General features: G+C 40.8%; 1 protein-coding gene across 6 annotated transcripts in view; it reads left to right on the plus strand.

Annotated features, from left to right (window-relative positions):
- afdna (afadin, adherens junction formation factor a) overlaps positions 1 to 21963 on the plus strand; it is a 126873-nt gene that overhangs the window by 26903 nt on the left and 78007 nt on the right. For 4 of the 6 annotated variants that reach the window (XR_013771631.1, XM_079255462.1, XM_079255465.1 and 1 more), the window contains exons 2-6: positions 12249 to 12444; positions 12558 to 12670; positions 14993 to 15150; positions 15442 to 15602; positions 21671 to 21828. Coding sequence is in view for 5 of the 6 variants with exons in the window: in XM_079255462.1 (XP_079111588.1) it covers positions 12249 to 12444; positions 12558 to 12670; positions 14993 to 15150; positions 15442 to 15602; positions 21671 to 21828 (786 nt within the window). In the remaining variant the exon portion in view is untranslated. The remainder of the gene's footprint in view (positions 1 to 12248; positions 12445 to 12557; positions 12671 to 14992; positions 15151 to 15441; positions 15603 to 21670; positions 21829 to 21963) is intronic. The other 2 variants (XM_079255463.1, XM_079255466.1) reach the window with 1 other exon arrangement.

The raw sequence follows: 21963 nt of genomic DNA on the forward strand, positions 1-21963 counted from the left end.
CTTTAGGCCACTGTTGCCAACTTGGCGATACCTTCATTGCCAACTTGACAATTAAGGTAATTTTATAGTTAATTATGGAGTGTTAACCCTTTATAAGGCAAGCGACTATTTTTAAAAACTTTGTTTTCTTTCATTTTCAGCATAAAACAATAAAAAAAAAAAAAAAAAAGTAACAGAATGGAGGTCTTGGTAGATACCAGAATGACAATTTTAGGTTAAAATTTCCAATTTCAAGGTATTTCATTAAGCGCCCTATAAAGGGTTAAAGCGATTAATTGTAAAAACTAAGCAGTGGAACACGGAAGAATCCATGCTAACATGATGCAGTTTTCATAGACTTCTAAATAAACATAGATTTATGAAAACTTAGAAGTTGAAGACCTCCACGTTGACAGATGGATAATGTGTGAATTGAGCTGTTTTTAGACTCATCCAGAGCTTGTGTTATTAAACCTTTTAATGTTCTCATCGCTTATTAATCAACTTTCTTTTTAATATTTAAAATGAAAAGAAAGGGACTGGTAGTTTCTGATGTTTTATCTGCAAACACAAGTTTTAGTAAAATATTCATCGTGGGGAATGTTTACCCACACATCCCATGGCTATTTAAAGAAATGCTAAAGTAATTTTCCTGCTTCAGGCTTTCTTTGTCTCCCTTCAGCCATCTCCTCCTCTCCTCATGTGTGTGATGTCTTTGAAATGCCTCCATCGTGATGCCTCCCTCCCCCTTTGTCTGAGATAAAACCTCCGTCCTGCTGACCTTAGACACTGGCTTAGGGAGGAATCCTCCATGTTACTGCAGGTGGGGCTGCAACAATATTGACTCAGGAACTCGGTTCATTTTATTAGGCTGGAGTTGGTGTGTGTTGCGGAGAGATGACGCATAGCAGCTGGAACCTATTCTCAGTCTATTCTCATTTTCAAACAGCCATCACCCAGAAAGCTTCTCTCCTCCCTTCCTTTCAAATAAATGTCTTTTTATAAGCTTCTAAAAAAAAAAAAAAAGTCAAAATATAAGTTTTTGCATGTCACCATGGAAACTAAGACTTAAACCTTTTTATCATTCCCAGAGTCGGAGCTTAATTAAAGCAGGGTTGCAGCATCATCAGAGAACTCATAACTTGTTATTTATATTTTAGGGTGCAGAATGGATTTGTGGTTTTCAGATCAGGATGAACTAAATCTCTGTGCCTCATTCAAACATGGCGAGAAGTTGTTTTTTAACCCTTTGTTGGAAAGATTGAAGCGCCTCAAAACAGGGGGAGACCCCGCCCAATATCGGTGGGTTTAACCAAAAGCAACAAGCCATGACCATGTGAGGGGGAAGCGTTTTATTGCTTATAATTGTTTTCATATTGCATTTCCATCTTATCCCTCTGAGTTTTTTTCCCAGTTGAGATGAAAGGACTCAAAGCCAGCTGACTCAGCCGCTCACTGTTGTAACAGATGTATAATAAATGCAGCTAAAGCCTGGCTCGGCACCTGATGCTCTGCGCTTATTGTCTATCTGAGACCTTTCTTTGAAGTGCAAGCCAGCACACCTACAGACAGTTTAACCCTTAAAACTCTGCCAGATAGCTGGCGCCCCCCAAATTCTATCACCTATATTCTCAAGAAGTTTTCAGGAATGGTTGTGTGTATATCTGTGGGGCAAATTGTGATGGATGGCTTACCCTTTAGATGACCTACGGTGGTTTTCCAGACATTTATATTCCACCACAATCCAGCTCCAACATGAGACTATGTTGGAAATTACAATGAATGATCCACGATAAGGTGATTTATCAACTTTTTGGAATAGAATCAAGATCATAATTGCCAATATGTTGCCAATATACCTCAATTTTTATATGGATTGTTCCACTTCCTGTCATATTCTTGACCAATGAGAGAGGATAAATAAATTATAATCGTAGCAGATAAAGATCGGCGAGTAAAAAAAGAATTAAAAAGGTTCTATGTTTGCCTGAAAGGAAATAAAGGTCCTCTATGGCTGAAATAAAACAAAGATGTTTCAATGCACAGTTGAAATGTAGCTGGTTTTGTGAGGATAGAAGGTAATTTGTAGCATAAATGATGGTGAATGCAAAAAAACTATAATTAAATAAACAATAATCCTTAATTATAATCATTAATATAATAATAAATATTTTCTGTTGTGCGTTTGCTTTGTCTGAAAGCAGAGACTTGAGAGAATGACATGGAGATGGGAAAAAGCTTGGTCACTGTTGATCTGAGTGTTTTTTCTACCAATTGCTCCTGGTGATAAAACTCAGTTTTGTGGGTTTGATTGGCTTTCAAAGTGCTGTATCTATTGATGCATAAATTTTACGTCATTTTAGCCTCATAACCTGTCAACTTGATGCTGTCTTGAAAAATAAGTCTGTTGTGCTTAAAAGGGACGAGGTTCTACATACTTGGCTTGGTGTTTTAGGGTTAAGCCAGACAAGAAGCTGATTGTTGAGTGAATGTTTAAAACGTCCTTCCAGGTGTGTGATTAATGATTGATTTATTGCAGCACAGAGAGACTGGAAGTAAGGTGGCGCGATTGAATGATTATCCTGGAAAGTTATGCTGTAACTTTAGTGTTTGGTGTAGTATCTTTTGCTGGAGCTCACACACACACACACACACACACACACACACACACACACACACACACACACACACACACAGCTCTGCTCAGTGTTGGCACAGAAACGTCACACTTGAGAACCAAAAGTAGTTTATTCACTCAGATATGGAGCTCTGGTTAGTTTCCTTAACACCTGATAACCCCCTGCCCACCACTCCCCTACTGTTCTCTCTCACACACACACACCCACACACACACACACACACACACACACACACACACACACACACACACACACACACGCTTTCTATGTGGGTTGGATTTAAGAAGGCTCCAGAAGGCTTGCTGCTTTTACTGGGAGAACAGTTGAAAGGAGATGTGAGGAGCGATAAGCGTGATGGAGAGTGTGGAGATGGATAATCAAGTGATGAGTGTTTGTGAAAACATGCAGCAGAGAGTCAGATGGGCTCTCTGCAGAACTGTTTCTCATGTGTTTTAAATAATTAGTGTCTTTCCAACGTTTCATTGGGAAGCTCTAAATCTTGTAATGGTGACGTCCACAGTTCAGTGTTGTTCCTCTGATTTGTGTGTTAAAACTCCTCTTCCTAATAGAAATTAGTGCTTAAATTGTTTTTAATTGTGCATAATTTTAAAATACTTTGCATTTTTGCTGCATTTTGACATAATTTCAACAGTTACATGATTTTTATTTCAGAATTAATAATTCGGAATTAAATAATTCGGAATTAGCGTATTCTCCGAGTTTACATGAAAATAATAATTCTAAATTAAGGTTTACATGAAACACTTCCTCTTTAGAGCGGCGGGTTGGGAAGGGTTCTGATTGGACAGAGGGTGCACGTGACGTATGACGTATACCGGAAATAAACAAAGTTGGCCCCCTACTTCTTGTGTTTTCAGTCGTAACTTGTAAAAACTACATAAGTACCAGTTTCACCGCTATTTTTATTATAAATGTGAAGTAGCAGCTCAACACGAGCATACTACTTCACTTTTAGCAGCAACTGAGGAGAAGAAAGATAGACCGCCGAACACGGGAGGCAAAACAACGCGCATCATCGGGACAGGACAAGGTAACGAGCATGCTCAGAACGACCAGAATTAACTTAGAGCGGAATGAAGGTTTACATGACAGAGGAATTAAATAGTTTGGGATTAAAATGCAAATAAACCAGACACTTACATCGGAGTTAAGTTTAATTCCGAATAGAAATTTGAATTAGGAATTAATGTTTACATGTGCTTTTAACCACATTTGCAGTTTCTGCAGTGCATTTCCAACCTGTAAAAGGGCGAAATGAGATCCTTGCAGCACTAGCGTGTTTAGCACACATCAGGAAGCAGCCATCCCAACACTCAGCACCACAAGGACTCTGCTCAAAGCCTAAGAAATCGTGGAAGCACCTATGTTCACTGTGTCTGGTACTTTATCCACTTGAAGCACATCGTACAGACATGATCGTGTATAAAAGCAGAGACCCTGCGGATCTTCTGACTCGTCACTGTGAGGAAAAACTCCTGCAGCCTAAGAGTTGGGGGGGGGGGGGGGGGGGGGGAAGTATTTAACAAAACCATAAATAAACTGGTTTTTACTTTTTTTCTGGTTTTAAAAATAAAAAGACTAAACATGTTTTTACTTAAAACAGTCGAGCTAAATGTTTTTTTTAAATGACTGTTTATTAGAATCACATCACTTTTATGACGACTTTACATGAAGTGTTTGGAAATGAAAACTGCCTGTTCAGACCTTAAATTAAAACTATGATAAAACTATGATGTCCAGATGAGTAAATACAACAGAAAGGTGCTACTAAAATCAGAAAACATCATTTTTATCCGATATATCCATAAGTTATACAAGTTAATCCTCTTTAAAGGTGGAGTATGTAAGATTTTCAATATTCCAAAAAAAAAAAAAAAAAAACTACAATAATAATTAGATTTTTAAAACATGTAGGTTCCAGTCTGTCCATATTTGATGTTATTAAATTACAAGTTTAATTAATGACAAAGACCCTTCTTAAATGTTTGCCTACCAATAAAAAAAAAAAAAGTGCTTTTTGTCATTAATTAAACTTGGACTTTAATAACATATCAAATATGGACAGACTGGAACCTACATGTTCAAAAAACTAATTTTTTTTTTTTTTTAAATATTGAAAATCTTACATACTCCACCTTTAAATGGAGTCTCCACCTCCTATATTCAAGATTCTGTTTAGAATATTTTATGCGACACAATGATTTTCTAGTTTCCAGGTTCTTGTGAGGAATGCATAGCAGGTCCCTGCAGGTCAGGCTGATCTGCCGTCTTAAGGTATGACAAGTGGAACAGTTTGCAGCTGGAGTTGGTTGCCTTGTTGTCCGAGGTACAGAAGGAAATGTCAAAAGTTTCACGGAGATCTGGAGAGATTTCTCATCGTATTCTCCTCGTGTCTGTCCGTCCTTTACTCTTTTAATGAGGTACAAAGCCGCTCATGGTGCGCTTGCAGTATGTAAACCATCATATCAAGCAGAAAAGACAAATAACTCAAAGTATTTGCACCTACTTTTTTGGATTTGAATATTTTCTGCTTCTCTCTGTTGTCTGATTCTCATTTTTATGTTGAATCTGTACATTTTGCCTGGGACTGAAGCTGTAGTTGACAACTTTAACAAGTTTTATTGAAGGGTGTAAAAACAATTGGGGGCAGACATTTATGTTGTTACACGTTCTGTTTATTTCTCTGTATTTTGGTGTGTCTCAGTGGGTGTATGGTCACTGATGTGATTCATGGGACAGTGTCCTCTAGTACTGTTGGACTTTGTACAAACAAATCCTGAAAAAAAGGCGACTTTAAAAGAACAAACCTAACTTGAAGCCCACTGGAAGTCCAACCCTGCACTTCTCCTGAACAGATGAGGGATAAGTGCCAGGTGGGAGCTGTTGTTTTACAGCCGTAGTGTGAAATTAACTCACTTTCTCAAACAGACACAGACGCGACCTTTGAACTCCTCTCTCAGAGCCCTTTGACCTGGAGGTGTTAGTCAGAGAGCTTGATGGGTGGATCTAAAAGTGTGTTATCTCCCACATGGTGTGTTTACCCCCCAGTTTTTCTTGAATCTTGCTGGAGCTTTTATACTTAATCCGTTCATGTTAAATCTGAAAGTCTGAAGGAGATGAGACAGACATGGGAGTGTTGAGGCTTTTGTGACGCAGAGCAAACGGTATGCACTGGATAAACTAGGGCTTAAAATGGGTTTTTTTTATCTACTACAAAGATTTATTAAACAGAAATGGAGATGGCACAGTATATGTTTTTGTTTTGTTCTTCTAATGAACCAAAGCGAAAGCTGCAATAAAACCAAAACAAACCTGAAACTTTCTGCTGGATTTTTAAGTAGAATCTTTGATTTACAATTTAGTAACACAATATTCACATTTTTCCTCTTTTCCATTTTTTTCCCCCTCTGTAGTCCAGTAAACTGTTCGTGTGTAACAGGGATACCGAATGTAAACACTGATCTGAAATGCAGTATTCGCTGTTACCTCTGTCCGCTGTAAGCTTATTGTGACTGAAAGCACTGACAAGCTGTTTACACACACATTGCAGAAGTTTGCAGAAGATTTCTTCTGAGATTACTCCGTAAGACGTCTGGAAAATGACCATGTTTGGCTACAGGAGGTAATCCTCCATGAGTGGGTTTTAAGTTTTGGGCCCTTTAAGTTACTTTCCACTTGGTAATATGAAGAACACTCATTCTGGGTCGTGTATGTTTATTTTCTGTGATCTCTACTCAGACACAGCTCTGAACTATTTGTAGTTTTTGAAGTGGAACTATGAAGAGCAGCTGCAGGGAAAATCCAGACTGAATTTTCCTTTCAGTTCTTAAACCTGCAGTATTCAGGTGTGAAAATGGGTCATAGCAAGACTATTACACGAAGCGAGAACTTTTTCCTGTTCTCAAGGCCACAAGAACAAAGTTTTGTTTGAACAAAATGTGGTGAAGGACATCCCGCGGCTTGTTCTTGATGCATCAGCCGAGCAGAACTTTCCAAGAAGAGTCAGAAGAATTGTGTGATTGACATATGAGGTGGGCGGGGGGTAGGTAATGTTGCTTAGAGACATTTCTTTTTACTCTGGGTGAAGTGGTTCCTTGTCCTGATAGTAGTCTGTACATTTTGTAATCATAAGCAATAAGAAATATAGTTAGACCCCTCAGTTTACTGTTGTTACGACCCCCATGGCGTCTCGGGGTAAAAAGGGGTGGGAACACAAAATGAAATGGGAACTAAGGTAAAAGTTCAAAGATTTTATTTACAAGGTAATTTCAAAAGAAGAAAATCCGGGTTTAGCTCAAGTATTTCTGTAAAAGGTGAAAAAACAATGTCTAATAAACTAAACAGGAATGTCCAACCAAAAACACCGTATGCACTGGATAAGGTCAACTTCAGGACAAAAGAAAACACAACTCAAACCCGTAAATAAACAGCCAAACAGAAAAACAAAAGGTTTCTGTAATTCTACAGTCAAACAACAAAATGTTCTGTAAGTCTCCAGCCAAACCTCAAAAGGGCAACTCTACAGCAAGTCCTTTTTCTCTGATTCCAGAGGCAAATCCATGGTGGCAAACTGTGTCACAGTCAGACACAGCTGCCCTGAATGATGGTGCCGATTGTCCTGAAGTAGCAGAGTGGCAGAGGTTGTATCCAATGGATGAAACTCCAGGAAATTAGTCCAACAATCCAGAGGCACGATGGTAAAAGCAGAGTCCAGGAAGGCCTATCTTCGAAGTGCGCTGGAAGCATGCCATTTGTATATCAGCCCACAGTGGAGCAGGCGAGGGCCGTAACACTGTAAATCTATAAAAACTCTGACCAATCCAAATGGTTGGACCCAAATGGAGTTCATTTCTTATATTTTTTAAGCTTCTTCTCCCGGCTCCCCTCCTCCCCCTCCAGCAGCGTACACCTGATCACCACACCCTGCATATAAACAGCGTGGAGAAGGCTTTCTTTTGACCACTAGAAATCCGTCTGATTTGTTTCCAGCTGACATTTCTGCATGGTAACCAGATAAAGTGATCTGATAAGTTGGATGTTTACGTGATGGAAAAATTTGACAAATGCAGTGGGATATAATTCATTCAGTCAGGAGATTTTCTTGGAACAACTTGTTGTTTTTGAGCATTTTGATCGCCAAGATTCTCAATAATCCTCAAATCTTACTTTTTTGTTGGAAACTAAATCCGTCCCGGTCCAGTTCTGTTTTGCCGCCACCGGTTTCCATTAACTCATCATCTAACCTCTATATGGTGCAAGAATGTGCAGAAAGAACATGGACCATAGAAACCATCAGAATGATGTCTTAATTGCAAAAAGGTTTGATCCGTTCTTCAGATAAGATAAGCTGAGGTGTTTGTGACGTTTTTGTTCTGTTCCACATGCAGCTGTTGGAAGTATTCAGTTTGTCACAAACATGGCTGCATGTTAACTTCCCTCCATCAGGTTACATCTGACTGATAATAGCTATCTTAAGAGTTGGCCTACTTTGTGTGTGTGTGTGAGTGTGTGTGTGTCATAAATAGTCCTGTCTCTCAAGCTCACAAGTTTATACTTAAGTATTGCTCACTGCATGTGAATGTCATTGCTCGTGCTTCTGCCTCACAGTGAAGAATAAAGATGCAAACATTCAGATTCACAAAGATTGGAGTAGAATAGACATTGAAAAGGTAGAAGTGTGTATACAGCAAGTTGTGTACTGTATGGCAGAGGTTGTGAACATCAAACACTTCAAGAAACCTCTGAAACAGCAATTAAAACGAAGACAGATTTTTTTTTTTTTTTTTTTTAGCTGCACAGGAACTAAACTGTCCAAGATGCATGAGTCCTGCATAAAAATGAATTTGTCTCAATATTTTATTGAGTTACATTTTTCTTATTGTAAAACTAACTGGCATCAGTTTAGGGAAGACTTTCCCTTGCATCATTATAGCTTGGACGTCCTGGTTGTGCAATCTCCAGCAGGGTCCGTAAAGCTGCTTTGTTCACTTGTGCTGCAGCTTTAACCAGAGTCACGCTCACACTTTGGTGTTGTCTGCTTCTGTAGCGTTGATTATCCAAGTATGATGAAACTAAGCAACCACTCTCTAATCCCTTCAACTTTTTGCACGATGTGCTGAAAGTCTGGAGTGCATAAGTAGGAGGGTTGCACAGTTTTTTCTTACTTCTTAGTTTGTATGATGCAAGTCAGCTTCCACAAGATGCTGTCTTGCTCAGTTTTTTAAGACTGAATTATAATGAGCTGAAACAGACCCTGAGTTGGCAGACTGTGACCGCTACATGCTTTAGGTTTACACTCTTGTGGCTATATCAAACTAATTTAGGCTTAAACGTATTTAGAATTGGCTAACTAATATTGATCTGCATGTTTCTATGTCCAGCCATTGACCGCCAGCGTTGGAGATAGGTCATTTGTCCTAATAACAGTAATTTCTAATGGCATAAAAATGCATCACAAAGTACCGTTCTTCACTTTTACTTGTGGACTTGATGTTCAAAGATATTAGTATAACTTTGCATTGATCTCATTGATTTCATTGGTGGATTTACTGTATATGGCTGCAAACTTGATAAGCTGTGCAGGAAGGATAATTTAAGATTTTGATTGGAAATAAACTCTGGTTGTATAGTGAAGAGATTCAGAGAGTGTGTTGAAGAGTGACAGGCCTGGAGATGGTGGTTATCAGAATTAATCTCCAGTTTCTCAGCCTTTGGACGCTACCTGCCAGCAACGACTCCAGAAATGCACAGATGTTATGAGTCCGGTTTGTGAAGTTTTAAGTACAGAAAGTTAATGTATTGTGTCTTAAAAATGATTGCAACAACATAAGTCCAGTCCAGAATACAAGCCATCAGTGCAGAGTGCGTAGTGATGCATTGTTTATGGCCCACAGTCGCCTGTTTAATTTAGTAGATCGTCCAATGCTGGATTTTTGTGCAGAAAAAGCAGCGCTACTTGCACCAGAGGAAAGGCCAGTAAAATGTTTTGGTAAATTTAAATTCAAGATGATGATGAAGAAGGGAATCATTTACTGTGGACATAATGTGAAGGGCTTTTTAGCAGGAGGTGTGGGGAGGGAGTTGTGTTTTTACAGGCAATGAGGACGATTCAGAATTAATGTGTGCAAGTTAATAAATGGATTATTTAACTGTTAACCCATTGTTTAGGGACACAAGGCAGGACTCGAAATGGCAGCTTTGTAAAAGTTCCTTTTTCGGACAAAGTGCGCGTTCACACTGCATTTCTGAAACAAATCTGTTTTACTCTCCGCTGGGGGCAAAAAAAATATGGATCTGCATCAGATCGCAGGTTGATAAGCTCAAAATCAGAACTTTGACCAAATTCTTCCATGTGTTCCCCGTGATCAGTTCCTCCCGTCCGCAGCCGTCAATTGTGTTTACCTGTGATGTGGGTAAAGATTGTGTGCTTTCTTTTGTAGTCCACTTCCTGTATTTGGTCCTCTTAAAACGGACAGAGATCTGTGTTTGTTGGCAGACCGAGTCCGCTTCTTTGATCCTGATCAGAATTCGTTTGGACATTAAAGTTTCCCCCAAACGAAGCGAACTTTCCGACCAAACATGCTAGGAATCGGAATAGTTAAATACGTAAATAATCAACCCAAAGCTGCTAGGATCTGATTCTGAACAATGTGCTGGAAACAGAAGTTGTCCTGCATTAACCTTTGCACTCAGAGTAGCAGTTATGTAGTCACAGAGAGGGAAAAGAAACGTTACATGTACTTGAATTGTAATCGACTCCTGAAGTGCCTGAAATTTCCCTCCTTTTCTCTTCAGTCCATCCTTCAGTATGGAAGCTACACAATCCGTCACATGTGAGACTCCTGGTTTTTGGGACTGTAATTTGTTTTTGTCCACAGATTTGGGACGTTAAAGGACGGTCAAACAGGACCATTTTCTGGAAGCATTGAGGGTCTCGTCCACAACCTGATGTAGAATTTCTGGAGTTGATCAAAGTCTAGAAAAGTGGAGTTTTGCTGTAACACTGGACTTGAACTACATACGGTTGTACTTGGCCCTTCGCAGCTGCTGGGAGTTGATTGTAGTCCTTCTGGCCAGTGTGTTAATTATCCACTGCTGGTCTTTGTTTGAACCCAAGAGTACTAGTGACTCCACAGTAACAGTTACTAAGGGTTACGCAAGCTTCACAACCCTCAATGACCCACATTCCAGCAGTAAATCACAGCACACACACACACACATTCCTGACTCCACCCTAGCTTTCTATCGAAACTATGCTGGTGTTTCTACTCTGCTTTATAAAGTTAAAGGATTTTTTTTGGTTTAAGTCCCATTTCCTTCTTAACTGTACGAACACAGAGAGTTAAAACTTTCCTGCCGACACTCCTCAACGTCAGCTCCAGGCTTGATCTGTCACCTTAGCTCGCTGTTTGTTGACATTCCCCTTTTCAAACGCTGACATAGACTCTTATTAAAATTCAGAGTCCTGACGGAGGCTATATCTTTGTCCTAAGAGATGTCTTCAGGCTTTTCCTGCATCCGTTTTTTTAAGACACAACATCCTTCCTGTTGTCATAAAAATATAATTTCTATGAAGGAAGTCTTCGAGGCGTTTGGGGGTTGGTTACCCCCTCAGTGCATGTTCTCTCGCTAACTTAAGCGTAATTTAAGCTTTTTTTAAAAGAAGTCTGGGAATTGAAACAGTGTCAAAACAAGTCAGTCTTGTCTTTCAATATAAGGCTTTGAGAGCTTTGTTGTCCTTTATGGTGAAAGTTGAAGCTGGTGTCACTGCTCAGCCTCAGCTTGATGCATGTGTGTGTATGGATGTCTGCCACAGCTGCTTGGTCAGCACAGTATTACCTATGTAGACGCATGTATGTGCATACCTCGGGACACGGCTGGTTGCGTATGGCTCAGATATTTGTGTCTCGCGGTAGACTGTACCGAAGGAAATGTTGACATGTAGGAAATGAATTTGTCCCCTTGCTGCTAAGATCGCCCCTGGGTGTCTGCAGAGAGGCAGCTGCGTTTGAGCGTGTCCGTAAAACTGAGAGGCTTCCTTAGACATGCAGCATGAGCTCAGGTAAACTAGATAATAAAGTTAAAGCCCAGCTGGTTGATTTGATTTACAAGTCAGGAAGTGAGGCAGTTTCCTGGAAGTAACATTCATTTGGTCCGAATTATAGGAAAACGTACATTTCCTCTAAACAAAAGCTGCATTTACTCACGAGTAAACTTAGTTTTATCTCTTTTGACACTGTTTGATATCAGGCTGTATTTGTTTTTTGTTTTTTAAAGCGTTTGTGAAGAAAAGTTAGCGGTGAAATGAATCTTACCTGGAAACCTACCTCACACACTCTTAAATGAAGTGTAACTGCATCAAACTGTAATCACATCTATTACGACCGAATCCGAGCCAACAAGCTTGCTGTATCCACAGTTTAGTCTCTTTTTAAGCTAAAATAAATAAGCATTCAGTTGTTTAAAATGTGAACATCCGAGCATTCACGAAAATGTGTTAGTAGCTTGTAAGTAAACAGAATTGTGTTGATTCAGTCTGTATTTCGGCTGTTTACAGTGGTTATAAACAGATGATGGACTCTCCTTCTCCCCCTCTTGTTTCTTGTGCAGGACCTGGAGTTCCACGGCGTGATGCGGTTCTACTTCCAAGACCGGGTCGCCGGTAATTTCGCCACAAAATGCATCAGAGTCTCCAGCACGGCGACAACACAGGACGTCATCGAGACGTTAGCTGAGAAGTTCAGACCAGACATGAGGATGCTGTCCTCGCCGAAATACTCGCTATACGAGGTCCACGTCAGTGGCGGTGAGTCCCGAAGATTTATACTCGCACAAGCAAGGATTAGTCATGTTTGACTTGAAGAAGCAGTGAGGTACAGCTGACTCCCAAATAACCTGGTGTCTCTGTGTATGTGTTAGAAGAGCGTCAGCTGGATCTGGACGAGAAGCCTCTTGTTGTTCAGCTGAACTGGAACAAAGACGACAGAGAGGGTCGCTTCGTCTTGAAGAACGAGAACGACATCCTGCCCAAGGTGAGCTTAGCAGTGAGCCGAATCTTCTGCCTCTTGAAAGGAAAAGAATCGACACCTAAAATTAAAAAACACTGAAATTTCTCCCTGCTTTAAGCTGGGATCTCCTTACTGGGTTGGAAGTACTTTGTGAAAGTATCCTGTTTGGAGAATTACGGAGCCAGGACAGAAACGGAAGCTTTCTAACTTGTATTAGTGGTTTTTAGTGGAACAAGAGGAACAGGTACAAATTAAATCTATAACTATCAAATTAGACAACTAAATATTACAACTCTGACAATCTAAGTCAGAAGAAGGAAGTAAATATCACAAACCCTAATGTACAAGTTAAGTATAAAAACATTGAGCCGATTTACATGACTATTATCATCAGATATCTGGGAGTACTCAGTAATAATCTCATATGACGCGTCTCCAGGCACTTCTGAAACATGATATCTGTACGTACATTTGTGGTGATGTCACTTCCTGTTGTTTTAAAAACATCCAGTCTTTGCTGAACATGGCAGTGGTATTAGCGTTAGCTGCTATGTGAGCGGTATTAAGGTGCTGGATTGTGTCCAGGTGAATGTTTGACTTCAGTGGTTCCTCCAAGCTGCTCCAAAGCGTCAAGGTGTCCCTGCTCCAACACTCCATGGTGTCCCTGCTCTTAACACTCCATGGTGTCCCTGCTCCAACACTCCATGGTGTCCCTGCTCCAACACTCCATGGTGTCCCTGCTCTTAACACACCTGGTTGTCCCTGCTCTTAACACACCATGGTGTCCCTGCTCCAACACTCCATGGTGTCCCTGCTCCAACACTCCATGGTGTCCCTGCTCCAACACTCCATGGTGTCCCTGCTCTTAACACACCATGGTGTCCCTGCTCTTAACACTCCATGGTGTCCCTGCTTCAACACTCCATGGTGTCCCTGCTCTTAACACACCTGGGTGTCCCTGCTCTTAACACTCCATGGTGTCCCTGCTCCAACACTCCATGGTGTCCCTGCTCTTAACACTCAATGGTGTCCCTGCTCCAACACTCCATGGTGTCCCTGCTCCAACACTCCATGGTGTTCCTGCTCTTAACACACCTGGGTGTCCCTGCTCTTAACACACCTGGGTGTCCCTGCTCTTAACACACCTGGGTGTCCCTGCTCTTAACACACCTGGATGTCCCTGCTCTTAACACTCCATGGTGTCCCTGCTCTTAACACTCCATGGTGTCCCTGCTCCAACACTCCATGGTGTCCCTGCTCTTAACACTCCATGGTGTCCCTGCTCCAACACTCCATGGTGTCCCTGCTCCAACACTCCATGGTGTCCCTGCTCTTAACACACCTGGTTGTCCCTGCTCTTAACACACCATGGTGTCCCTGCTCTTAACACTCCATGGTGTCCCTGCTCCAACACTCCATGGTGTCCCTGCTCCAACACTCCATGGTGTCCCTGCTCCAACACTCCATGGTGTCCCTGCTCTTAACACTCCATGGTGTCCCTGCTCTTAACACACCATGGTGTCCCTGCTCCAACACTCCATGGTGTCCCTGCTCCAACACTCCTGGTCCACCTTGAGTCACTTTGCAGAGCTTCATAGACAGTTGGATCCATTTGACTTTAATCAGGTGTGTTGGAGCAGGGTGACGTGGAAAATGTGGAGAACCATGTGCATTGCAAGCTCTGTATAGGCGAGCCAGTAACAGATGTACAAGACATTTAAGAAGAGACGTGTTTTCCATCTAAAGAGAAATATCCACAACACAACTCACCTTTAGGTTATCGTGGTACTTTAGTACAGAATTATTCCATTCTTGTAGGTTTTACTTGTCCCTGCACTTGTTGTTCCAGTTAGCGGTACAGTGATACAAGTGAGAAGCCTAACCGAGCCCCACAGAGGATCAGAATGCAGGCGGCTTTTAGAATTAAACTACATGCCGCGCTGGAAAAAGTCCAATAAATATATCTGTGACATCATGTTGATACCTGCTGAATCGATGGATTCTGCAACGTGGATTCCAGGTGTTGTTTTTCTGAGACGAGAAGCTGTTTTCTGTTCTGCAGATCCTGTTCCTAGTTTCTCTCGTCACAACTCAGCCGGATTTTCCTCTTTGTTTGAATTCCACAGGTTATATTAGGCTTCTTAGGCCACATGAATTCAGTTTGTTTTGGTTTTGACTCATCAGCAACAGTGTTGCATCGATCGACAAGTTATTACATGCTGCATTCCAACCGTTTGCTGGTAGCAGGACTCGCACTGCAGTGTCGTCATTTAAGTTCACGTGATCTGATGTAACATTTATTTTGGCACTTTGTTTCTTAGTCTCCTGTTTTTTCTTTTTGTCTAGAAGAGTCAGAGTAACGGACCTGAGAAGGAGAAGGATGGGGTGATACAGAACTTCAAGAGGACCTTGTCTAAAAAAGAGAAGAAGAAGGAGAAGAAGAGGGAAAAAGAGTTTGCTCGGATTCCCGATGGAGATGAGCCGGCACTCAGCCGCGAGGACGGGTAACACACACACACACACACACACACACACACACACACACACACACACACACACACACACACACACACACACACACACACACACACGCTCGCAGTCATCCATCTTACTGCCCTGCCCTCACATCTTCTCAGTCTTTTGAGAGGATTTTGTTATTTGTTGAAGCACAGAGCAGTCCAGAAGAGGAAAGAGAAGTGATTTCAACTCTGACCTTTTTCTTCCTCCATCTGTCTTCTTATTTTTTCCTCTCACCCCGTCCTCTACACCGTGGTTCATCTCCGTCTTTTTTTCAGTGAAAACAGTCGTCTGGCGGCCGAGGTTTACAAGGACATGCCGGAGACCAGCTTCACCAGGACGATCTCCAACCCAGAGGTGGTGATGAAGAGGAGGCGCCAGCAGAAACTGGAGAAACGCATGCAGGAGTTCATGAGCAGCGACGGAAGGCCAGACTCGGGTAATCCCAATCAGTTAATCAGTCCTAGTTAGTTTTAGGACCCAGTACAAGATTTTATTGATTGTTTTTAAAGCCTTAAATGGTTTGGCTCCCTCGTATTGTTACATCAGCATGCTCCAGCCAGGACTCTTAGGTTCTCTTCTCAAATATTACTTCAGGTCCCATTGGCCAGAATAAAATCCAGTTTTTTCTGTTGCTGCTCCTAAGATCTGGAACAGCCTTCAACTTCACATCAGAGCTGCTCAATCTGTCTCTGATTTTAAGTCTGTCCTTAAAACAAACTTCTTTGATCATACCTGAGCTTTTTATTGTGTATTTAATTTTTTTTTTTTTTTTTAACTTTTATTTTAGATTTTTGTTTTGTGTCCAGATTTTATTTATTTTTTAATGTGCAGTGTTTAATTTTAAGTTGTGGAGTGTTGTTGTTTTATTGTTCAGCACATTGGGCAGCTGCTGCTGTAGAAATGTGCTACATAAAGAAACTTAAACTATTCACACTATTACTTACCCGCGTAACTGTGAACCAAACTGGTTAACTCTTCATCTGGTGCTGCGTATTTCAGACTCATCGGTTTCATATTTTTGTGGCTTTCAGAGCAAAAACCGACTAGACTTCCCTGGAAACCTCTCAGTGATTGAATGTGTGTTAAAGGATGAAAAAAGTGCTGATGTATTTAAAGTTCCCTGGAGCTTGGGATTCACTGACGTGTAGAAAAGAAATGAGACAGCCGTCTGTCCAAATTCCTTTCTGGACTAGATATTAGGCGAGGCAGAGACCTGACTATCATGAAAAGCTGAGGCAGATCGATACTCGGGCGTTTGTTTACCAACACAACGATAATTACATAAACAGGTTTAGGCTACAGCATTAAAAATGCGTGCCTTGCTGTTCAGGTCCTTGTTTTACCAACATGGGTACAGGACTCTGTGTGGAGACATCCTCTGGATTCTGCCGCTTTGACAGGAAAATCCCGGCTCCAAATTATTGCAAAACTGCTGGTTTTCCTCCAGTCTGAAGGTCAGTGGTTTGATCCCAGTCCATGGAACCTCGGCCTTCCTCCAAGGAGACCATTTCATCAGAGCAGAATGTAGTAAAAACATAGAAATCATTGGTAAAATAATAAAAAAAAATATGTAAAGAGTAATGGATCAAAGTCCAGGTAAGAATAGACCAGTGGTTCCCAAACCTTTTGTGCTCAAAGCATACCAGGTGACAAGTAAAAATCTCAAGGCACACCTTCTGTGCCTATAAGCCCCTTAAGAACACATGTAATCACTTGTATCATGTAAAATATCTGTAATCATTATTTACTGATGCCAAATAAAATGTTGGCACCCGTCTCTGATTCGCAACGGATGGTTTGCTCCGTACAGGAACGCGCTTCATTTTCTCTCCTGTTTTGCTTTCAGGATGAATGTGTCACAGTCATTTAATTCCCACCAGCGCATCTCCCTGATCAGCCAAATAAGTAGTTCTCTTTAAGATTTATTTTTCTTTTGCAATTTTATTTGTAGTTTGCCCCTGTATTAATTAAATGCTAGCTAGGCAGTGATATGGTAAATTAAAAAACATTATATTTCTATTATTATAAAAATATTTGCAATGAATTGTTTGTTACAATATCACTGGGCACACCTGCACTTGACTCACGGCACGCCGTTAGGGAACCACTGGAATAGACATATGTAAAAGCCTTCTAGTAGAGCTCAGTAGTCTGATGGCTGAAGGAATAAATGACCTGGAGGTTTAGTGTTGTAGCGGCAGCTTGAAGACGCGTCACGTACCCAACAGCCATGATGTGGTGGCGTTAGGTGATGGTGGGAACGTGTGAACTTGGATTTCTCATTTAGACTTCAGTCATCTGAGCTCCTGACTCTGTAAACACTGCAGTGCGTTTATGATTTTAACGACACAATGGCACAAAATGTGATTTTAAACTGACCCAGGCCATTTTTCATGTAAAGAAGCAGCCTCTGTCTGAACAGTCATGTTGCATTTCATCAGATTTTTCCAGGACTGAAATGACACCGAAGTGTCAGATCTGTGCTAGAGGAGGCGGGACATGGTGAAATTTCAATTTATTTTTATTTAAAAGGGACAATGCCAGTTAATGAACGTCATGTACAGTTTGCAGACATAAACAAGCCAGATTATAGCCATAGGCTAATTTCCATCTGTTGTCCCCTAACAGATTTTCCCTAAAATGACTAAATAAAACATTGTATAAGCATATTATTCTATTATTAAACAATCATTATTGCACCTAGTTAATACACCCAACAGACGTGCCTTAGTACAACCATAACAAAGTGGAGTCAATATAAATAACATTCAAAATAGCAGTGTTTCAGGGTGGAGTACAAAATGCACGTATCCTGAGTTTCTGCCTGCCGAGAAACCGTTCAGCTTATTGTCTAATAAATAAAATGTAAACAGTGGAAGGAACGATGTTAAAGGCTGAATATTGTGCAAAATGAACTTATTAAGGTTTCCTAGCAGCCGTATGCATCGCCATGAGGTCCCAAACTGAGAAAATTCCTTTAGATAGATCTGAACAGCAAGGCATGAAGTTTTAATGCTAGATAGATAGATAGAAAGGTAGGACTTTATTCATCCCTAAAAGAGAAATTCAAATTCTCAATTGACTCAATAAAAAACACTCTCTTCCATCTCTCACAAGTGCGTATTAAAAATAATTGATCAGACAGACAGGTTAAAATAACATTAAAATCACAATAAAAACAACCTCTCTTGCTCCCCTCTTCAGTCTGAGATCTTTCTCTTTCTGACCTGACAGCAGGAAACCGGGAAACTTGCCCTCCCTCTGCAGTTGATCCCACCAAAAGAGAAATATTAAATATATTTAATGAATAAATCTGGCAGAGCATGGTGTTGGCGGTATGGTGCTGCGGGATGCTCGACGACTGATTTAAGAATTTGGAGAAAGTGCGTATAAAAGGTGAATCTCCTGGTATCTGTAGCGTGAAGACAGCCTGACGTGAACCCTGGAGTTAATCTGCTGCGTGACCCGACTACGGCACTTCACCGCTGCTCCTTCTGCAGTGTCGCAGCGCTTTGACAGGGGAGCCTAAATACACACACGCATTGAAGGTTAAGTTGTCCAGCAGCTGTTATCACTGCTGGTAGTGCTTATACAACACACACACACACACACCGCTCAGGCTCTTCATACATGTTAACTGGCAATCACCTTTTTTTTTGTTTGTAATAAATTGATTTGTGTTTTCAGAGTAATCGGTCATCGCTGCGTTGTGTTTTCAGCTGCTTCCCAGATGTGCCATATGTTGTTAGAAAGCCTCACGCTGACTTGTTTACACTCAGAGACGTGTACGTGTTGAATGAATGACACAAACATGCTGACTGGTTGGTTGTGTGACTCAGGCATTACCTAATCACTCTGCCAGACAGACAGATGGACCAGCGAACCAACTCTAAAAACAGCTCTAACCAACTTCCACGGCGCGCGCGCGCGCACACACACACACACACACACACACACACACACACACACACACACACACACACACACACAGACGGGACGGCTTGTGGTCAGACAGTGACGTTTAACCAACAGAAAGTGCTACTTTAAAAAAAAAAAAAAAAAAAAAAGAAGCTCTATTCATGTAATGCTTCTGAAAATGCTGCTTTGCCCTGATTTTGGATCTTGTGAGATTTGTAGAAGTGATCGTTTTCAGTTGGCGCATGATGGTCTTGTGTCCAAATCAGTGTTTTTCAACCACTGTGCCGTGGCACACTAGTGTGCCGTGAGAGATTTATCAGGTGTGCCCTGAGAAATTAGTATAAAAAGCAGCTCTGTGTTCTTCCAAACAGGTCCCAGTGAAAGACAATAAAATTCCTTCTTGTGTTTATCTGATTTCTATTCGAGAGGCTTTGACGAGATGGACTTTATATTAATAATATGGACTTTAAAAAAAACAAAAAAAAACAAAAACATTTTGGTTTGTGGTGTGCCTTGTGATTTTTCAGTTAAAAAAACAAAACAAAAACTACCTTGGCTCAAAAAAGGTTGAAAAAAATGGTCTAAATGTCCCTCCACATGGTGTATTATTTGCATTAAACCTGCATTATGTTAATTCCTTCTGAAAAACAGCTAAAACCTTCATCTGGCCTTTGTATTTTGAGTATTTTTAGAAGCAAACACTGATGTTCTGTTTGCAGGACTGGATCTGTAAAAGCAGTTGTATCCTTCATGAAACCACAGCCATGACTGCGACCATCATTCTGTGACCCTTCATTCTAATCCTTTTGGCTTTTACGGGAGTTGCATCCTCTCGTTCCAGTGCCGTTTCAGAGGGCTTCTGGGTTTTCCACCTGGGAACTGGCCTCTATTATAAACTTAATTTCCAATGACCCCAGAGACTCGCTGCTAATAAACTTTATGGTGCGGCACAAGACATCAGACGGGAAAATGGAGGAAGATTTAATCTTTGCAGAGGTGGAGAACTGAGATGCAAGAAGTAAAGCCTGAAGTTGTTTAGAGGACTGGTTGATGGGATGTGCTTCAGTGAAATAACTGGAAGTTATTAGTGTGTTTACTTCCTAGATCGCCGCCATGTTGTCCATGCAAATATCCAGTGTTGGAAATGAAAGTAGCCTTTCTGCTCTGCGGTTTGTCATACTGTAGAGTGTTAACCACAAGTCTCACATACTGGTAAATTTTGTTCTTCGGACTGGTTTCCAGTTGGATCTGTGTTGGAGATGAGACAAACAGGAAAGCTGAAACCTCCTCTTCTTCTTGGAACTTTTTGAAGAAAAAAATGTCAATTTTTCATCAGTCTTTTTTTGTTTGTTTAATTTTAACAAAAGAGCTGGTAGCCTAGCGTCTTTATACCATGTTGTGGTGTAACACCAGTTACCTGATGTCTCTGATGGGAGAACATGTTCAGTTCTCAGTGGAGCTGTGTGTTCTGATACATTTCCAACACTTATCCAGAGTCGTGCTTTAAAGCAACACTGCATAAGTTTCACGCCTTAAAACTGTGCATTTTGAAGGCACAGTGGCTTCGGTTGTGTACTTAGATTCCTTTTGTCAGTGTTACTTCAGTGTCCAGAGGCTGAGAAACCAAACTTCAGATTTTTTTCCAGCCTGGAGAAAAACACGACAGCTTCGTTTTTGCTTCACGGCCCCGCATCACATCCAAAAAGCTATTTATAAACTCTAGGGGTGGGAAAATCGAATTGAAAAATCGAAAATCTGGATTTTTTTTTTGCTTCACAATTTAAAAATCAGTTTTTCTTTTTGGGTAAAACAAAAAAAATCAATTTAAAAAAATTTTTTATTTTTCATTTTCAAACAAATAAAAATAATCCGTTATAAAATTTGTCATTTTTATTGTTTTGATCTTTTTACTTCTTCTTGGGCATTTTAGCAGCAGAATTATGATCTGGCTACTGTGTTGTTTTCTTCTAATTGAAATTTAAAAAAAAAAAAAAAAAAAAAAGACGAACAAAAACAAAGTTTCATTCATTTATTTTGTTTTTAATCTACAAAAATCAGCAATATTGTAGAATTGTAGAATCGCAATATAAATCGAATCGGCACCCAAAAAAATCGGAATTGAATCTAATCTGGACAAAAGCATATCGTCACAGTCTTAATAAACACCCTGGTTGTTTTGAACACACAACATGACAGACATGCAAAAAGACGGGATTGAAAAGTTAAGAAAAGGAAGAAAGTGACTGATAAAAGAGTAAACGTCATACTGACTTTTACTGACTGCACAGCGCTCAGAGAAGAGACAGGGTTAGTTATCCGGGAGGTGCTGAATGTCAGTAGTGCAGCTTTTTATTTTAGGATTTTAAATGCATTTCGATCCATTTCCACAGTGAAACCCCTTGATGAAGTGTCACTTTCTCAGGGCACTTTTTTTCTTTTAGTCTGATGGCCAATCAGTAGGCAGAAGCATGTCCAACCGACTTTACCCTTCATGTGCTTACAGGAAGTTTTTTTTTTTTTTTTTTTAATAGAAAAGACTGAGTTTTGTGTATTTAATCTCCATGCTTGCATGATGTCCTTCTGCAGGGGGAACTCTGAGGATATACGCCGACAGTCTGAAGCCTAACATCCCGTATAAGACCATCCTGCTCTCCACAAGAGACACAGCCGACTTTGCTGTGGCGGAGGCGCTGGAGAAGTATGGGCTGGAGAAGGAGAACCCCAGAGAGTACTGCATCGCACGGGTAATTACGCTTTCTCTTTCCGCAACTTTTCCATTCCACAGCTGAGGATCTCGGTCTCGTAATCCCACTCTTCGCCTCCACACCCTCTTTTACGGCCTGCAAACACATCCATCCTCTGTAAAGGCGCCTCAAACT

The sequence above is a fragment of the Telmatherina bonti genome, assembly GCF_933228915.1.
Source record: "Telmatherina bonti genome assembly, chromosome: 16".
NCBI lineage: Eukaryota > Metazoa > Chordata > Actinopteri > Atheriniformes > Telmatherinidae > Telmatherina > Telmatherina bonti.